The 20,191-nt window shown below is 36.3% G+C and overlaps 1 protein-coding gene across 2 annotated transcripts in view; it reads left to right on the top strand.

Moving 5' to 3' along the window:
* Positions 1–20,191, top strand: part of LOC122217932 (bifunctional heparan sulfate N-deacetylase/N-sulfotransferase 4-like) — a 388,528-nt gene that overhangs the window by 353,864 nt on the left and 14,473 nt on the right. For both annotated transcript variants that reach the window (XM_042935647.1, XM_042935648.1), the window contains 2 exons: positions 13,830–13,926; positions 18,467–18,590. In XM_042935647.1, coding sequence (XP_042791581.1) covers positions 13,830–13,926; positions 18,467–18,590 — 221 coding nt within the window. The remainder of the gene's footprint in view (positions 1–13,829; positions 13,927–18,466; positions 18,591–20,191) is intronic.

Consider the following 20,191-nt stretch of genomic DNA (forward strand, 5'->3'; position numbering starts at 1 on the left):
TGAGATTTGAACAACTGTGACATAAACAAATCACAAGGTCTAGCGACATACACACTGTAGATTCTATTATTATGTGTCTGTTGAAGGAATAAATGAATTCTGACACAAAGAATTATAGATTGTAAGCGCAGAATAAGAAGTTAGGGATGTCCAGCCCAACCTATTCATTTTAGAGAAGAAATGGGTGACACCTAGTGAGATGAAATATCTTGTTCTGAGTCACTTGGATTATTAGGGACAAGTCAGGAGTAAAGCTCAGGTTTTCTTATTCCTACTGCAGTGTAGTTCCAATCACAGCAAAATGGTAGTTTTACATTTAAAAAAATAAATCTACTTCTGTCATCGACTCCCTCTGTAGGATGGAATTTCAGGTATGCCTTGTTACTTTAGAAGAATCTGGTGGTGTATTCGGTGTGAATTTATTTGACCTATACTTTTTTAAAAACTTTTTTTAATGTTTATTCATTTTTGAGAGAGAAAGACAGAGCATGAGCTGGGGAGAGACAGAGAGAGAGAGTGGGAGACACAGAATCTGAAGCAGACTCCAGGTTCTGAGCTGTCAGCACAGAGTCCGACACGGGTCTTGAATTCACAAACTGTGAGACCATGACCTGAGCCGAAGTCAGACACTTAACCAACTGAGCCACCCAGGTGTCCCTTGACCTATACTTTTGAAGTACCTACATAATAGAAAGGTCTTTGCTTTCATAGAACTTACAAACCATAATAGCTCCTGGTTATGTGAACAAAATGACATTAAAATTTGTTTTGATATTAATTCCTCTCTTTTCCACTTTATACCTTGTTTATGACTCTATTACTGCACTTACCATATGGTATTGCAGACACTTACGTCTGTCATATGCCAGCTCATGCAAACCTGAAGGAGTTGAGACTATGTTTATTCATGTTTGTAACCTAGAACCCAGCATAGTACCATAACCACTGTCATTAAAATCTCATGAATGAATAAGCAAAGGCAGAGGTGTGTGCATGTGCACAAAGAACAATAAAATAAACATTTGTTTCTTAGAAAATAGTAGGAATCCAATAAGAAATAACCTTGGGAAGCACATACAAGTCAGTTGGGAAACCTTTGAAGGCTATCAGAGTAATCTGAGTCTCATAGGGAACAAGGAGCAATTCTCTGCAGGTTCTGAAGATGAAAGTAAAGTAATTAAAAAAAAATGGACAATAAAGATTATACCAGAAGTTTTTTTCCAGGACAGGTAAGAACAGGGAGGAACTGAAGTTGAGACAATAATGTAGCCATGAAAAAGGGAAACTTCTTGGTGGTGAAAAGAGTGAGACCTCTCATGAAATGGTAGAAATTGTTTGTGAGTGAGACACCGAGGTTAAAGGAAAACTGATCTGCAACATCTGGGGAAATAAGAACTCCATAATTTCATGTTTTTCATTTGTAATTATTCATCTTTTAGCCTTTCCCGTGAAATAGCCAGAATAATTTTTCATCACTTCATAGATGGCACGCATAATAGAGGCACAGACATCATCATCTTATTTTTCTGTATTTTTTTCCTAATCACACTTTGAATTTATGTATTTGTTACACTTATTTTCCTAACTCAGACTAGTATTTAAACCTCTCAGGAGTGTTTCCCAAATATGTGGGAAATTCCTCATGAGTTTAATTTTTAACTTACAATGAAGCACTTCCCTATTTGGTTATACAAGGCTGCCAGACATTCTGACATCCAGAAATGATAACATAAGTCATGGACTTTCCTTTTCTGTCAATTAGTTGCAAACATGATCTTGTCAAGTGTCAAATTCCCCACACAAATAACTTACTGAGGTTTGGTAATAGAAAAACTACTTGAAGATAGTGCCATAAAATAAATAAAATAAAAAGTTATAACACTTTCATCCTTTCTGAATCAAAATCATCATAAAACATAGATGTTCAGCATATAATCCAAGTATAACAACAACGAAGCCCTGAATTTGTGTGTGTGTGCCCTAAAGATATGCCTGATAACTTAAAAGGCATACTGTGAGTGAATATGCTATATTATACCAACCTATTAATAGGAGTTTAAAAATAGTTTTTTATTGAGTTGGCTATCTAGATTCTCTAACAAGATATTCATAAAACCATAAACAATAATATAAGATACTGTATGTAGGAATGTGCATCTGTTTAAATATACTCAGAGCTTCAGAGTAAAGCTATCATCTCCTGGGGTCAATTTTACTATGAAAATATTTCGTGGTAAATGCCAACAGTATCAATTTATTTAAATAAACATGGATATAATATGGTGATGAGTGCATAGATGTTTAGGGTAAATCAGAGGTTCTTTATGGTTAAAACAGCTCTGATGGAGCTGTTACCCCAGACCCACACAGAACCAAAAGCCCTTTTCCATCCACTCCCACTCTCAGAAGTGGGCATTTATTCTCCTCTATATTCAGACTACTTTGGGAGGAAAGCTGGAGTAAGAGTCAGACCATTAAGTGCTACGGGAGTTGTGTGGAGAGAGCATTCATTATAAGTCAGTGCATTCAGAAAAGAAAGGCTTTTCCAAGGAATTGATGGACTAGCTGCATTTTACATAGTGTGCAGGTAGAATCAAGCTTTGTGAAGATGGTGTGTGTCTTAGAGTTTCTCCATAAGGATTTGCTGATTGAAGCACTGAGAATAAACATCCATAGCCTATTAAAATTACTCATCAGTGTATGTGGGTTGCATTAGGCTTAAATGACATCAAGAGACAAAAAAATTGGAAGTCACCAGCCTGTATAAAACAGATTGGAAAAGGATTTTGTTTAAAGACATGTACATGGAGAAACTCAATAAACAGAAGAACTTTTAAAACAACAAAACCAAGTAGGGAGGAAGAAGAAGAATTAAAAAAAAACCCACAAATACACCTTGCATAGCATTCTCCTTTAAACAGTGAGGTCAGAACAGCAGAAGGCAAGCAGAAAGGAAATGAAGAGAAAGCCAATAATCTCTGAAACGTTTGTAATTAACAAAATAATCTTGCCATGAGCACTGGGCATTTTTAAGGCTTTAGCTATTAAAGTCTAGATATGTCCCAGTTATCTGGAATAGGCACATGACTTGAGAGTGGATAATCAATCTCACTGATAATTCCACAGTGTCCTTGTCAGTGAAGGATGTGGAGAAGCAATGAGCAAAGCAGATTTTTAGTAAAGGCAACGTTATTCCAACTACATCTAATGAGAACAGAAGTTATTTTCATGTATTCTATAAAACTATGAACTTCAGGATAAGGTAAGCAGTGTGATTTTTTTAAAAATACATGTTTTTAGCTTGATTATGAATTTGAAATTCTTACTCAATTGGAGAGGAAAAAGCTGGGTGCTAATACCGTTCTCAGTAACACAATTTCATCAGAATTTACTCCCCTTTCTAAGTCCGGCCCATCACCTCAGGGAATCTTCTCTCTACCTCTCTTATATCTTCTTAAAAGTAAATCTGCCTCACCTCATCGTGTATTCCATGTGCAAAACCACCTGCATCCTCTTTACCTGTGTGAGAGCTGAGTTACATGCATTTTTACTAGACTGACACTGTAACCATGAGCTGCCTAAAGCAATTTTAACTGAATATTTTTTTTTAAGTTTCAATATATCTATAGTTCTAGATACTTAAAAGAGTAAATTACTGTTTATGGCAGTTTCAGATATGCAGAGAACAATCAGGTTAGAGAAGGAAAAGGGATATAATTGCTTTGTAATTTTCTGACTTTTGAAATTAAAATAATAGCAATGGAACAAAGTATGAAAGTACAAGGAAATGCTTTGCTTTTTCTTGGGAAGACCCTTTCACCTTCATAATCACTCCTACAAACTCTCTCTGTCTCCCTCTTTCTTTATGTCTCTCTCTTACACACGCACATACACACACACACACACACACACACACACACACACACACTATTTAACTTCAGAGACAACACCAGCTTTGGATTCTAGATTTGAAACTAACTTGCTGTGTGACCTTCAGCAAGACCTAAATAAAACACCTTGCATCTCAGGCTCCTCAGGTGTAAAGAAGGGATAATGATATCTGTCTTGCCAGGTTGTTTTGAGGATTAGAAATAATCTATGTCAAGCAAGTGCCTGGAATATAGAAGGTGATCAATAAAGGTTAGATATTATGTTAGCTGTTATTCAAATATTCAGGCAATAGAAGAAAAATCAGAGTAGGAAAAATCTAAACAAACATTTTCAGAATATAAAATAGGAAATGCAAACATCCTGTTTACAGACTTGTGATTAACAGACACAAGGGGAAACATGCAGGAAAAGAGGTGAAAGAAGAAATAATGGACATCTGGAAAGTCTGAAAATAGCATAACATACAAGGGACGCAGTTATAAAAACAGGCAATCTGCCTAGATTGAGGTGTACAAATGCCACCAACTGTAAAATACGTATAGGAAAAACAGGAGTAGTGTCAATTGAATTGTTAGTCATAAAAGCACTTGGAGCAGAAAGCACTGTAACAGCATCCAGGAATTTTATTTGATAGTTTATTTTTGTTGGTATAATTTCTTGGGAAAGTACAACTAGAAATAATTAGTGTCTTTGTCTACTAAAACAAGCATGTTTATTCATGTTCTGTGTGACAAAGAAAACTCTTTTCAAGTGTTATATTGAATTTGCCCACTTCACAGGTTTTGCGTGCAAAAATTTGAATGGCAGAGACAAGGTGTACTGCAGTAAAGAAAATAAGTGGCCTAGTTGAACATAGGGAACCAGAAGATCCCACAAAAGACACTTCCAGCAGTGGCGCTGAATGATTGATCAGTTTGCTTGTCTACTTTTGCTAAGAATATGGAAACCATTTGAGCAGATGAATTAAACACCCAATCTGAGATTTGTTCTTCGTTGAGATGTGTGTGGGGAAACTTGATAAGTGTAGGTCATGAGAACTGCTTTCCTATCGTTTAACGTATAAAATAGAGTTGAGAAATAAATTCTTTACAAACAAAGCAGTTAATATGAGGAAAACATTCAAGGTATAAAGCTTTGGCTTAAGGAAATAGCAAACTCTAGCTTCTGGAGCACTATGAAAGACATCATTGGAGATTGCAGATGCTTTTTGGTCATAGTTTTGGAAGTAAAATGTCTACACAGTTCATATTACATTAGTTTTCAAACGTAGCAAAATCTGTCTATGCCTATTACTATAGATTTACTGTGCCTGTCTTAAGTCGGTTACTCATTCAGTCCATTTTTATCAAACACTTTTTATGTATTAGATTGTAGCAGTCAAGAAGACAAACATGGGTTTTTGCTTCAGAGAACTCACATTCTAGTTGAGATAGAATTACAAATATAAATGCATTATATATATGTAATTTAAAATTACTATAAACAAATACTTGAATAGAATAATTTCAGGTACAGTGAAAGAAATGTGACCAGAAGCTACCATAGAGAGACAGGATTGGGAGGAGGTGCTTTGGCTATGGTCATCAGGGAAGGCCTCTTACATGGGGTCATATTTTAGTTGTGACCTGAGTGATGGCAAGTGCTAAAACAATAAATTGGATGAGTTGTAGGAGCCAGACAGAAAGCATATTCAAAAATAAATTGTGTTGGGATTATACAGGGGTCTTTGGGTCTCACAGAGCAATCTATATTCTCAAGTTTTCCTGAAGAAACTCCCAAGCTATTTCCCTATCAAGTAAGTCGTACATCTCAGAAACCTAGTCATCGAACCATGAATTTGTGCTGAGAAGAGACAACCACCTTAGGTGCTAGGGTTCAGACAGTAGACCAGGAAGTCTGCTTTAAGGAAGGATATCTATACTAAACCAGTCTATCAGCAATAGTAATTTCTTTCTGCTGCTTCAACTGACTGACTCATCTAAACAAAGGTAGGGGGGGAAAGCTAACATTGGATCACATAATAATCACTCTCTTTTATAGAGAACAATTTGCATTTAAATATATTAGCTCTTTTAACACTCTCACTAACCATGTGAAGTAGATACCATCAATCATTATTTTTTGGATAAGGAAACTGAGACTCAGAGAATTTAGGAAAATTCCATAAGACACAGGCAGTCTTCCTCCTGAGCTCACACTCTTTTAACAACTGGGCTATGCCACCCCTCTAAAATAAGGAAGTTTTGGGGCGCCTGGGTGGCGCAGTCGGTTAAGCCTCCGACTTCAGCCAGGTCATGATCTCGCGGTCCGTGAGTTCGAGCCCCGCGTCAGGCTCTGGGCCGATGGCTCGGAGCCTGGAGCCTGTTTCCGATTCTGTGTCTCCCTCTCTCTCTGCCCCTCCCCCGTTCATGCTCTGTCTCTCTCTGTCCCAAAAATAAATAAAAAAAAAAAAACGTTGAAAAAAAAAATTTAAAAAAAATAAAAATAAAAAATAAAATAAAATAAGGAAGTTTTATGGGACATATTAGCTGACACTAGAATAATTGGTGAAATTTTTAATATGGATTGGTTTAAAAAAAAAGAGCATTGCACAGAAAAATAAATTGTTCAAATAAGCTTGGAAGAATCAGGTACAGACATGAGTATATCTATAATAGTGAATACAGTAAACTGAAACATTAGGTCGGTTTTGGCAGTTTTTAAATTGAACTGTAGTTGACACAATGTTACACAAGGTCTACAACATACTGATTCCAGAAGTCTATACATTATGCTAAGGTCACCATAAGTGTAGCCACTGTCCTCACACAACACTGTGACAATACCATTGACTATATTCTCTATGATGTACCTTTTATTCCCGTGACTCTGTACTAGAAGTCTGTACTTCTCACCACCTTTCACACATTTTTCCCATTGCCCCAGCCGTCTGCCCTCTGGTAACCTTCGGTTCATTCTCTATTTATGGGTCTGTTTCTGCATTTTTGTTTGTTCATTTTATTTTTTAGATTCCATATATAAGCAAAATCATATGGCATTTGTCTTCCTCTGTCTGACTTACTTCACTTAGCAAAATACCCTCTAGGTCCATCCATGTAGTCACAAATGTCAAGATCTCATTCTCTTTTATGTTTTGGTAATGCTCTGTTGTATGTATATGCCACGTATTCTCTATTTATTCAACTATAGATGGACTTTTAGGTTACTTCCACATCTTGACTACTGTAAATAATGCTGCAATAAACATATAGAGGTGCATATATCTTTTTGAATTAGTATTTTTATTTTCTTTGGGTAAATACCCAGTAGAGTCCTTGGATCATATGGTATTTCTATTCTTACTTTTTTGAGGTATCTCCGTATTGTTTTCCATGGTGGCTGTACCAGTTTACATCCCTGCCAACAGTGCAAGAGCGTTCCTTTTTCTCCACATCCTCACCAATACTTGTTATTTCTTGTCTTTGATTCCAGCCATTCTGGCAGGTGTAAGATGATACCTCATTGTGGTTTGATTTGCATTTCATTGATGATTAGTGATGTTGAGCATCTTTTTCATGTGTCTGTTGGCCACCTGCTTGTCTTTTTTAGAAAACTGTCTGTTCAGGCCCTTTGCCCATTTTTTAATTGGATTTATTTCAGTGTTGAGTTGTAAAAGTTTTTATATATTTTGGATATTAACCCATTGTCTGATATATTATTTGCATATATCTCCTCCCCTTTTTATTTTGTTGGTGGTTTCCTTTGCTATAGAAAAGATTTTATTTTGGTGTTGTCCCAATAATTTATTTTTGCTTTTGTTTCCCTTGCCTGAGGAGATATATCTAGAAAAATGTTACTAAGGCCTATTTAAAAGATATTACTGCCTGTTTGCTTGTTTTATTCTAGGAATTTTATGGTTTCAGGGCTCACACTTAGGTTCTTAATTCATTTTGAGTTTATTTTTGTGTATGGTGTTGGCGATTGTTAATTCAGAGCAGTGCTACTCAAAGTGTGGTCCATGAAAGGGCTTGAATTGCTTTTTGCTGATTTTCCATGAGACAAGAACGTTGTGAAACTTATAAACCAACTATATCACTGAACACGCTGGCTGCTTCAGCTGGAATTTTGTTTTTGCTTGTAGCAGGATGTTCTTATTGCAGTAAGCAGTACAATAATTCACATTCTGACTCAAGTTCCTTATCTTCTCATAGACAAGTGCTTTGAAACACATTAAGTTAGAGTATAGGCAATGTTGCTATAATGATTACATTCCAAACAATAAATTGACTAAATAAAACAGATATATATATCTCACTCATACAACTGTCTAAAAATGCACAGGACATTTAGGAGCATTAGATAGCTCTATTCCACATAGAGGGTCATCCGGGGCCCCAGGTTGGCAACTGTTCAATGTCTCTGAGTCCAAGGCACATGTTGCAATTGTAACCATTTTACAGCTGACAGTCATTAGGAAAGGGAAAATCCAGGGAGAGTGGTTTTACCCTTAAGAAGATACTTTACATTATTTTGGCATACTTTCCTTTGGACTGAAATGATTCAGATGAAGAAAGCTTGATTCAAAAGAGATTGTGAAATATAGTCTCTGGCTGAAACCTATAGACTATGCAAAATAAAGGAATGTTCCATAACTGAAAGAATAAAAGGAAACCAAATAGTCTACTCTTCTCTGCCATAGTGAAAATTATGGTTATGGAATTAAACTGAAGCTAGACTATTAAGGATTTGAGATTGAATACTAATTGAATAAAAAGATGGCATAAATTAAAGACACTGGTAAAAATAAAATAAAATTTAAGTTATTGTGCAAAATGAGTAAAAAAATGTGAAGTTTATTGGCTTGTAATTAACTCATTTCATCACCGTTTCTACAGATGAATTCATACAAAAACCCACAAAGTATACCCTAACTTTTTCCAAAGTGAATTCTCACAAAGTACAGTTGTCTTTATATATTATTTGTCTTTTTACTTTGCACTGCATTCATGTTACATAGAAGCTGGGGATGGAAAGTTAATTGGAATAAAATCTGAGATACGAAATTTGGCTTCAAATTATTTATTGAAGAGATACTCTCAGAAAAAAGTCTCTTTAACAAATGGTGCTGGGAAAACCAAATGGTGCTGGACAGCAACATGCAGAAGAATGAAACTAGACCACTTTCTTACACCATTCACAAAAACAAACTCAAAATGGATAAAGGACCTGAATGTGAGACAGGAAACCATCAAAACCCTAGAGGAGAAAGCAGGAAAAAACTTCTCTGACCTCAGTCGCATAAATTTCTTACTTGACACATCCCCAAAGGCAAGGGAATTAAAAGCAAAAATGAACTATTGGGGCCTCATGAAGATAAAAAGCTTCTGCACTGCAAAGGAAACAATCAACAAAACTAAAAGGCAATTTACCTAATGGGAAAAGATATTTGCAAATGACATATCAGACAAAGGGCTAGTATCCAAAATCTATAAAGAACTCACCAAACTCCACACCCAAAAACCAAATAATCCAGTGAAGAAATGGGCAGAAAACATGAATAGACACTTCTCTAAAGAAGACATCCAGATGGCCAACAGGCACATAAAAAGATGCTCAACATCACTCCTCATCAGAGAAATACAAATCAAAACCACACTGAGATATATCACCTCATGACAGAGTGGCTAAAATGAACAAATCAGGAGACTATAGATGCTGGAGAAGACGTGGAGAAATGGGAACCCTCTTGCACTGTTGGTGGGAATGCAAACTGGTACAGCCACTCTGGAAAACAGTGTGGAGGTTCCTCAAAAAATTAAAAATAGATCTACCTTATGACCCAGCAATAGCACTGCTAGGAATTTACCCAAGGGATACAGGAGTGCTGATGCATAGAGGTACTTGTACCCCAATGTTGATAGCAGCACTTTCAAAAATACCCAAATTATGGAAAGAGCCTAAATGTTCATCAACTGATGAATGGATAAAGAAATTGTGGTTTATATACACAATGGAATACTACTTGGCAATGAGAAAGAATGAAATATGGCCTTTTGTAGCAATATGGATGGACCTGGAGAGTGTTATGCTAAGTGAAATAAGTCATACAGAGAAAGACAGATACCATATGTTTTCACTCTTATGTGGATCCTGAGAAACTTAACAGAAGACCATGGAGGAGGGGGAGGGGAAAAAAAACTTAGACAGGGAGGGAGGAAAACCATAAGAGACTCTTAAAAACTGAGAACAATCTGAGGGTTGATGGGAGGTGGGAGGGAAGGGAGGATGGGTGATGGGTATTGAGGAGGGCACCTGTTGGGATGAGCACTGGGTGTTGTATGGAAACCAATTTGACAATAAATTTCATATTTAAAAAAAAAGAGAAAAACCTATAAGGGAAAAAGTAAAACAGGAAAGAGAAGAGGATACAGCGTATGTGACTAGAGAAGGCAAATCCATACTCTGAATATGTGTCAGTATGGGTCAGGATGAATCACTGCCCTTTTCAAAGTAAAACTGTCCAAAATAATCAATTTTCTATTAAGTGGTAGGATAGTCAATTTCTGGGATTTAGAACTGTTCGCTGTTACTGGCAGGTCAGATACTCAACAGTGGCTGTAACTAGAGCAGACCTGGGAGAAGGAAGCTTATGAATGGCTTCCATCTTGATACTGTAGGTATTCCATTCACAAACCCATTGCTCCAGCAAAGGGCTGGCTAAGAACAGAGCTTAGGTGACATGTGGGAATGTTGGGAACTGGCTGAATCATTCTGTCCACTTGGTTGTTTACACTTCTACCTTGAATATCTTTGGTGTACATTAATGCACAGTACAAAGATCATCAAACTTTTTGGTCACTACCATGAGTCCATCAACATGTCTTTACCCTAGAACTTATTAGCCCTAATACTCCCATATCACTCCTTTCAGTCCCTTGGGTAACCTATTCACCACTGCCTATTCATCTGTTCTATCCTTCCTTATATTGCCCTACTAGTCTATCCACAAAAAAAGTAGATGACTAAGAACATTGCCCATAACTCTGTTAATTGGAAGTTTTCCCTTAGCGACTAGTTTTTAGGAACGTCTCTACATGGGGCTTGTAGTGCAACAGCAGTCCACTTTCAGCCTCTGCTAACATGTGGGTCAATCTATCCACAAACAAGCTTGAGTTTCCCCCTCTTCATCAGCAGATATAGGGGGCCTTCCATGAAAATATAGGAATAAGCTGATATAGAGGCATTGGTGGAACAGTGATAGGTGACATGAGGGTCTAGGTCACTCATTTGTAAAGGTCATCTGTAGCCTTTGGATCAGCTTGAGATCGATCCCAGACATACCACTCCCATCTAACAATGAATTGCTAGTAGGTACAACTGGATTTAGGATTTGGTGGGGCTGCCAATGCTCAAATTATGATGTCCAGTTATGGCCACCCAGTCACTTTGAAAATCCATGAGAAACACTATCTCCTCTAGGGCCCAGTAGCATACCAGGAGTAGATACCAGTTTGAATGACTTCTGCCAGTGGCACATCCTGCTGCAGAACCTTAGGAGTGCACACTGCAATTCTCCTCTGGGGCTTAACCAAAATTCTACTTGGCAGGGATGCCATAGTACCCTAGGTCTGCCCAGAGGTATGATCCAAGTGGGAGAGCTGCTTGTACCTCAGTCTTAACCTCTTGCAGGACTCTTCCTTGTTCTGGGTTTGAAAACTAGCGATTTTCTGCATCATCCTGTCAATGCCTCAGATCAATATTCTCTAGTGCAATAAAATGTTGCTTCCAAAACCCAAAGAGGCCTATCAAGCCCTGTATTCTTTCTTAGTCATCGGAGTCACAAAGAACAAAAATAGACCCTTACTCAGAAGAGATGTCTCAGTATGATCCAGACCAGTGGACCTTGAAAAACCACACACGGTGGTGGGTCCCTGAAACTTCTACCCTCTGGAGTGCATGTGTCTTACAAAGACAACAGAGTACTTGACACTTGATACCTATCAGATATAATTAACATGAAGTCAATATAGAAGACTAGTGGTTAAGTTCTGTGGAATGTCAAGACGATCTAACCCTTTCAGTCTATATGATGACACTGAGGACAAACAGCTTTGATACTATTTTTGGTAAAAATATTAAAATATTACTTTGAGAAAAAATATATTTAAGTAATATTTTTCTCTTCCTTTAGTGCTTTTTGTCATCTTAAAAAAAGCTCCAAAGCAAGAAGGGAGGAGACTAAACAAATTAAGTAATGAGAATTCAAATGAACTAGAGGGTTTAATTTGGCATTCTTTAATTGAACTTTGGAATTTCAACTGTGATAAGCATTTCTTGATGGGTCTCTTTTTTTAATTAGATAAATTTATATTCTGTGCTGGAATGTAACGTTGAGAAGTCTATGATTTTGCAGCACTTATATTTGGCAAAATGGTCAAAAATGGACAAAATAGAATTGGAAATAACAGAACAAATTTCCTTTAGCAGAATTTACTCTGAGCTTATTTCACCTCTATAAAGAAAATATTTCCCCAGTTAAAAATATAGTGTTCAATAGAGAAGAGTCAATTGAAAGTATCAACATTTTCAAATTAATTAATCGTAAGTGTAACTTTGAAAAAGATTGCAGGCAATTTTATGGGACAGTAAAACATAATAAGATCATGCTGAAAACAATCATTCTTAAGAGGAACTGTCCTGGCATGGTATTAGAAAAAGATGTCGCTAGGGGCACCCTGGACAGCTCAGTCAGTTAAGCATCCAACTTCGGCTCAGGTCATGATCTCGTGGTTCGTGAGTTCAAGCCCCATGTCAGGCTCTATGCTGACAGCTCAAAGCCTGGAGCTTTGACTCTGTGTTTGGATTCTGTGTTTCTCTCTTCTCTCTGTCCCTCCCTCACTCATACTCTGTCTCTCTCTCAATACATAAACAAACAAATAAATAAATAAACAAACAAAAGAAAAAAATGTGGCTAAAGAACTGATTAAAATACACAAATATGAATCATAAGTGTTTAGTCATTTTGTGTCATTTTTAATATTTGGATAATAATATAAAATTGTAATTGTTTTAATACCTAATGTGTGTATTTAGACAGAATTTTATTTGTGAAAATGATTTTTGAATATATTATTTAAATTAACAATATAATAAAACCAATTTGTCAGTTAATACATATTTTAAAAATTGTATTATTTTCATTTAATAGCCCTTTGAATTCTCAAAAGTCACATGATTTAGATAATAAATGTGGGTCACTCAAATGAAATGGGAGGAGAATGAAACAGGAGAAGGTTGAGATGGAGATAAAATTGGATCCATGGGTATTTTGGGCCTGGCATTTACTCACCACATCTACATAACAATTATACAGATGCCATTTAAAATATAGGTTAGGAGCTCAGGAGGGAGGTACAGGCTACAAATGTTGATCTATATGCTATCAACTTGTAGGGTATGATCAAACATTAGGATTTGCTGGATCAGCACAGAATAGGACATAGTGCAAAAAGGAAAGGAAAAGTTGGCTAAGTATGGAGTTCAAGGATGGCCATCTAGCCCCCAGGGAGAGAGAAATAGGAAAGATTAGGGCAGAGCACAGGTATCCAAGAAGCTATGGTTAGAAGAAGCTTAAGACAAGTGAAGGCTCAGGTATACAGACATAAAACAGAGGACATGTTTCTAGATATAGAGTGGAATCTCAGCAGTTAGAGCCTAGCCAAGCTTCAGAAGAGGATGACAGCAAGATCAACTTGAGGCTAAGCTCTAGCCTTGAAGGAAAGGAAGGTGCCATTTCAGAAGGAAACAATTTGGAAATCAAAGAACCAGAACCAAAACAAGTTCTAACTCCTAGTTCTAAGGTATCAGACAAGAATTTGATCCTGTCCTTTGAACAACTATTACAGAACAGATCGAGGAATTCATTACACACTAAGATCCATTATTCTTCCTTCCTGCAGAATCCCTGTGATGATAAACGGCACAAAGACATTTGGTCCAGAGAGAAAACTTGTGACCACTTGCCAAAATTCCTTGTCATCGGGCCACAAAAAACAGGTAAGAATAGCTAACCTTGCCGCTTGCTTTCTTTCTGTTTCTTTCCTTTCTTTTTTTTTTTTTTTTTTTGTCATGAAACATATTGCCATACAGTATAATTGGATTAGGTTTTTCCATGTGAAATATCTAGACACCCGTCCAAATTCATTATTTGAATGGTACTTCATCCCTATAGATCATCTTCATGCTATGATCCTCAAAGGGACCTAATGCTGCCTATTAATTAGACTTGGGGATTAACTTTTTAACTGTAGATTTTAAATCTGTTCAACAGATGTCAAATTTTTGACAACTTTGTGTTAATGTACGACAGTTGCAGTATCTGATTTTAATCTCTACTTTTTGGTAGTTTTGGCTAAGTATCTCCTAAATTAGGTTATAAAGCCAGTGCTTGCCTTGATTCAAACTATTTTACACTGTAGATCAGCCCTGAATTGACTTTTTTCCAGAGCCATTTCCATTATTACTTTAAAATATTCTACATGTGTGATTTGTATTTTAAAGATAATTATTAAGTATAAATATGGTTCGGACTTATTATCTGATACACCTGAGGTTCATCAGGCATTTTTCCCTTAGTATTTTCTCATATGCTGAAGGACAAGTGTATAGGACTGCAGTAAAAGAGAGTGAAAGTATTTCACCAATGAGATGACACTTTCAATTAGAATATTTTATACTTTCTTCAGCATGTGACAGTTTTATACACTTTGCTCATGTCCTGATTAATTAAAGTTTTTATTGAGTTGCTGTATTTTGAATTCACTACTTTGACTAGAAGCATTTTCATCAGTGAGTGCACAAACCATAACACAAAACAAACAGTCACAATAAATAAGCCTGGCCCAGATGAAGATATTTGTAATACAAGCAAGTAGATCATTTTAAAGGTTGTGGGCAAAATTTCCAGACTATTAGATGTTGGTTGTTGAAATCTTTTCTTCCTCCAGGAATATAAATTGTATTACAACAATAAGTTACACGTGTGCAGGGAGGGAACAAAAGCAGCACATGTTTTCAGATATATCACTTGTGCTGTTGTTGTTTAAAATGTGCATTAATTTTCTACCAACTCCCTTATAGCAGTGCTAACTCCAGAAAGACTACCAAAGAAATAAAACATTCTTGTGTCGTAAAATTATGTTAAAAATTTAATTTAAAGACGTATCTTTTATCATTTGTCTTTGAATATTATTACTTCTTAGTTCTGTGAGAAAACTACAGGTTAGTAAGTATAAATCTAGTTTTCCTCCTTGTTGTTTGTGTTTATATTTGACCTGCCAGTATGGAAATAAAGCTTTTAACTGCCTTTGGCATCCCCAAGGCAAACAAGCAAACAAAGTTAAAATAAAGGAATTGGATGGTAATAATATTTTATATGTTGTTAGAAAATGCTATTCTAATGTGAAAATGGTTGTGATAATTCTTAAAATCCATTCAATCATAGAAGTTAAAGTCTTCTTTTGTTCTCCTTATTGCTTTAGTTGGCAGAACTCCCAACTGCTGTCAGAACTGTAAATTTCCCGGACACAGCAAATGCTAAGAATATGGTCTTCAATGCAAAGTTGTCTTTAAACAATTTAAACATGGCCTACACATCCTTTGCAATAAACATGAAATACAAAAGTAGTCTGCAAACCCCTGTTTTCTCCACTGTTGCGAGGTGAGAATGGAAGGAACTGATGTCCCACTTCTCCGTTGCTGAATCCTACAAGGAATTCCTATTAGGTGACAGTGGGCAGTGAACAAGGACAGGGAGAGAGCAGGGTAGGCCTAGGCTATGGCACTCAAAGATTAAATCCCAGTACTGCTAGAATCCTTCAGACAAATAAGCATCCTTTCTGATTCTGGGTCAAATTTTGATATTACCAGGAGAGGAGGGGGTTTCCAAAAAGGTTAAATTTAGCACTATGATTCTAAAGCCATAATTCATTGGCATTACTTCTCCCAGAAAAGCAGTGTCCCCATTGTCAATATTAATTTGTCATGATTTGACTGGCTAACTCTGTTAGAACTGAAGAGAAATCAATTATATATAAAATACAATGTAGTTTCTCTCAGAGTATTACCAGGGATGAGGTCTTTTCTACTTCCTCCACAAAATATTTATACCAAAGACGTTGGATAAAAACGAATGTCAATAATAGATGAAAACACAGGTGATCATAAAATAAATATATATTTTGAGGTGGTGGGCCCAGAGTCTATGACCGATTATATGAGTATCAAGCCACATACCTACTGTCCTCAGTTGAAAGTGCTTTCTCCTTCCTTCCTGTCAGATGCCTCCTGATGTCCTTCCTGCTCCTGGAGGCATGAAGGTATTGTGGCTCAGAACATAAAGGCTTTGCCTTTATGTAGCCCAGGGGAAATCTGGTACAATTCTGTGACCATTAGGGTAATTAAACATTTGTACATGTTAGTGAAATTATAATGTATTTGTTTTGCGATATTCAGCAATAATTCAAAAATGCTTCTTTATCTGTCCCCTGGATCCATCTATTCTCAACATCTCAGGACTGTGAAACTATTAATATTCTCAGCTCTCTTGTGTGTCTCAAATCTCTCTCTCTCTCTTTCTCTCTCTCACTTGTGCATGCACACGCATGTGGGCGCACACACACACACACACATACACACTTCATTCTCATCATTAGTTAAAACATTTTTATGTAGGTCCCATCCTAAAAGTTATTTAGAAAGAACCTTTCTGAATTCCCTGTTCCCTCCCAGATACCCTATAATACTCTAATTTATTTTTTCTCACTGGAACATTTTGTTCCTTCCTCCTCTAAAAGTTTCTCCATTTTGAGCTTCTGTTGTTTTCAGGAGCAACTTATATCAGTTCTTCAGGACTCCATAATCCCTCATAATTCTATGTGTTGTAATTAGTAATTAATTTTAGGGGATTTACTAATTTTTACCCTCCCATCTCACTAGGAGCCACCTATTCTAGATTCCTTAACCTGTCTTCCTTCCAAGGTGGTTGGTCCCCTCAGATCTGTTGTCACTTTCCTTTAACTACTCAAGCCCCTATTCAGTCTTGGTGGTCATGTAAAAGTTCTGAGGATCTAAACAGGTGGGCATCTCATTAATACTTAAAGCACAGTACACTTTGCTCCTATGAGCTTAAGGTATGTTAGAAAAAAATACCAATTCTCTGATGATCTGCTTAGCTTCCAGATTCCTGACTGCAATCATTACTGTTCTGCCAGCCCACATGCGTAGCTCATCTCCAGGTCTTCTAGGGCCAGGAAATCCAACAACCTTCCTGGATCCCCCGTGTTAAAAAGGGGATAATTTTTCCCAGAATGGAAAATTTGATTTATGAGAACTATGAAAACCCAGTCACTTCGTGATGCCTTCTGCTGTAGCCGTTCAATCTCTGGCCCAACTCAAGTTGAAACAAGGGTCAGAGATTGCACCTCAGCATTCTGTGATACATACACTCAGTGGGTTCTATCAGCTAGTCTGTTCAGCCGAGTGCCTCAGTTATCCAATTTGATTGCCTGTTTTGCCAGGGTAGGACATTCAAGTGGCCATCTTTCCAGATTCCTGCCCCCCTTTTTCAACCTTACTGGGAACACTTATGTTTTTAAGGCAAAACCTGAGAAAACACTTCCTCTTGGAAGCTTTCACTGGCTTCCCAAGTGTAAGTCACCCATTTTCTCATGTATTGGAAAGGCACTCTTGTCTTCTCTCAGTATGGAAACTGTCTCACTAGGTGCAAATACCTGTTTACTTGGCCCAAGTCCACACATACACTTTAGGTTTATCAAGGCCAGCAAATGAGTTTTTATTATCAAGAGTTATCACCAGGAAAAAAAAAAAGATTTATTACCAGGATTGCACAGAGTAGCACCAGTTAACATCTGTTGAATAGTTTTATTGAATTGAATTGATTTGAATATAATATTAAATGAGACCCACCATGTTCAGGTATTGTGCTGGATGCCCTTGATGCTTTAGCCTCTCACCTGACTCCAGGAGGGAAATTGAACCATTGGTTTCTGAAGTTCTCTCCCGTCTTGAAGTACAGTATCATTCCCTTCAGATGCCTAGTTTTGTCACATCTTCGTACAACCACCTGTGTGTTTTTTGCATTTTTTGTATGTTATGCTTCTCCTGTGGTATCTTTCATATTTCTTCTTCAAGTAAACTGACTTTTTACCACAAATAAAATAATTTAAAGCAGAAACTTTGTATCATCCTATACAGGAGAACAGTTACTGCAATTCAAACAGAAAAAAATGTAAAAAATACATTGAGGACAAAGATAGCTATATCATCAGTCTGCTCACCTTTGCCTATGTACAAATATTAAATCAGATGTTTAGGTAAATGGAACCATGAAGACTAATAAAAGTATACTTATATCGTTGCCACATGAAATACACCTAATTGATTTTAAGGAAATCGTTTTGACACCAGAAAAAAATTGGCCTTCTGAATATGACTTTTTGAACAAAAATTTTGCTAAGATAGTAATTGTATCTTCTTTTGTTGTCATATATAACCTTTGCCTCCTTTCTTGTAATAGGAACAACTGCACTTTACTTATTCCTTCTTATGCACCCTTCCATCATCAGCAATCTTCCCAGCCCCAAAACATTTGAAGAAGTTCAATTCTTTAATGGCAACAACTACCACAAGGGAATTGATTGGTAAGGAAAATAACAAAAAATAAAGTCCATTATTAACAAATGCTCAATCACAGCAGAGCAATTATAGATGTATGCATGGCATCTACATAATTACAGCATAAATTTGTTATGCTCAATTCTACCATAGTGAATTAGAAATTAATTTATAACAACGATATGTTTAATCAGTGTTGCCTATAATTTGATTTGGACAGTGCAATAATGATAATATTTTTCTGGTAAATTAATATGATTGCATAAAGAACGTTATGGGATATTTTGTCAGAATTATTCATAAGGATATTTAAAATTCTGCTTAAGCATATTATTATTTTACTGTGCCTAGAATTTTTTTAACTAAATACATAATCTGTCTTCACAAATGATGCTTAAGGAAACAAATAAATAAGTTGTTTTATTTTCTACTCTGTGACATGTATCTTTATTAACCACATAGACTGTAGAATGTTGTATAATAATATAAGCTGATATTTGTCATGCAAATAATAACAGCGCATTTCCAAAACCATATTAATGCTAGTCACACACATGCATAAAAGGAATATTACTTTGCATTTAATAAGTTATGAAAAATTTTAAAATCACAATATTTTCCCTAAACTGAAATAGAATAAACCTGATATTACAACTGATCTTTACTTTGGAGCTTTATCCTAGCTTTTTTGCAATTTCTAAGAAAACATGTCTCTGATTCCAATTTCCAGTTATATGAGACAAATCTCCCCCAAGGAAAATTCCCCTATATGCATACCTCTGCATTGTGTAACTTTATGTCAACACTGCACATAAACCTGTCCTCAACAAGAGGCTTCTTCTGTTTAGACCCAGCTAGGGTTAGAGTGGGGGAAGGGCAAAGGCAGGGAGCCGAGCTGCACCTAGGATATCACTGTTCTACCTTACTTTTAAAAAACTAAATGAATTTTGGAAGTGCATGCAAGTTACTAAAAGCATAACAGCAATTTTCACTTATCTGTGAGCTCAAATGTAACACAAATTGTTAAGCAGGAATATAGATGAGACTTTTCACCACTTCACATTTGGGAAACATAATAACAAATGTCAAAGAGGAAAATAAGTGTCTTATATGAATTCTTAATTGCTCTCATTATTTATTTCTAAAACATTTGAGGGTTAGAGAAGTGATGAGCTGTAAGGAGGATTACACACATAATTAAAGCCTTGCACTGAGTTAACCTCTGAACATATTGATTCCATAATCTACACACAGAGGAATGTTCCAACAGCATATGGAAGAGTGAACCTACTGAGGCACCACAGGATCAACTGGCAAGAAATATCCTCTTAATTACTCTAGATAGACTATAATGTGTTCTCACTGCTACACATACTACAAATTATGCAAAAGTTAAAAAGGAGGAGAGCAGCTATGCCTTAATCTGTTTAGGATTTTATAGCTATTCTGACTTACACGTCTTCCATTCTTGTGTACTTTCATCTCAAATTAAAAATTTTGTATTCAAGTTTGCAAACATGCATTTACTATTTTAAAATATTTACTAGGCAATATTGTGTAATTTTCTGTGTGCCAAAGGTAAACTTAATTTTTCTGAATTTGGCTTTTGATAACACAGAGTATCAAC

Source organism: Panthera leo, chromosome B1, assembly GCF_018350215.1.
Source record: "Panthera leo isolate Ple1 chromosome B1, P.leo_Ple1_pat1.1, whole genome shotgun sequence".
NCBI lineage: Eukaryota > Metazoa > Chordata > Mammalia > Carnivora > Felidae > Panthera > Panthera leo.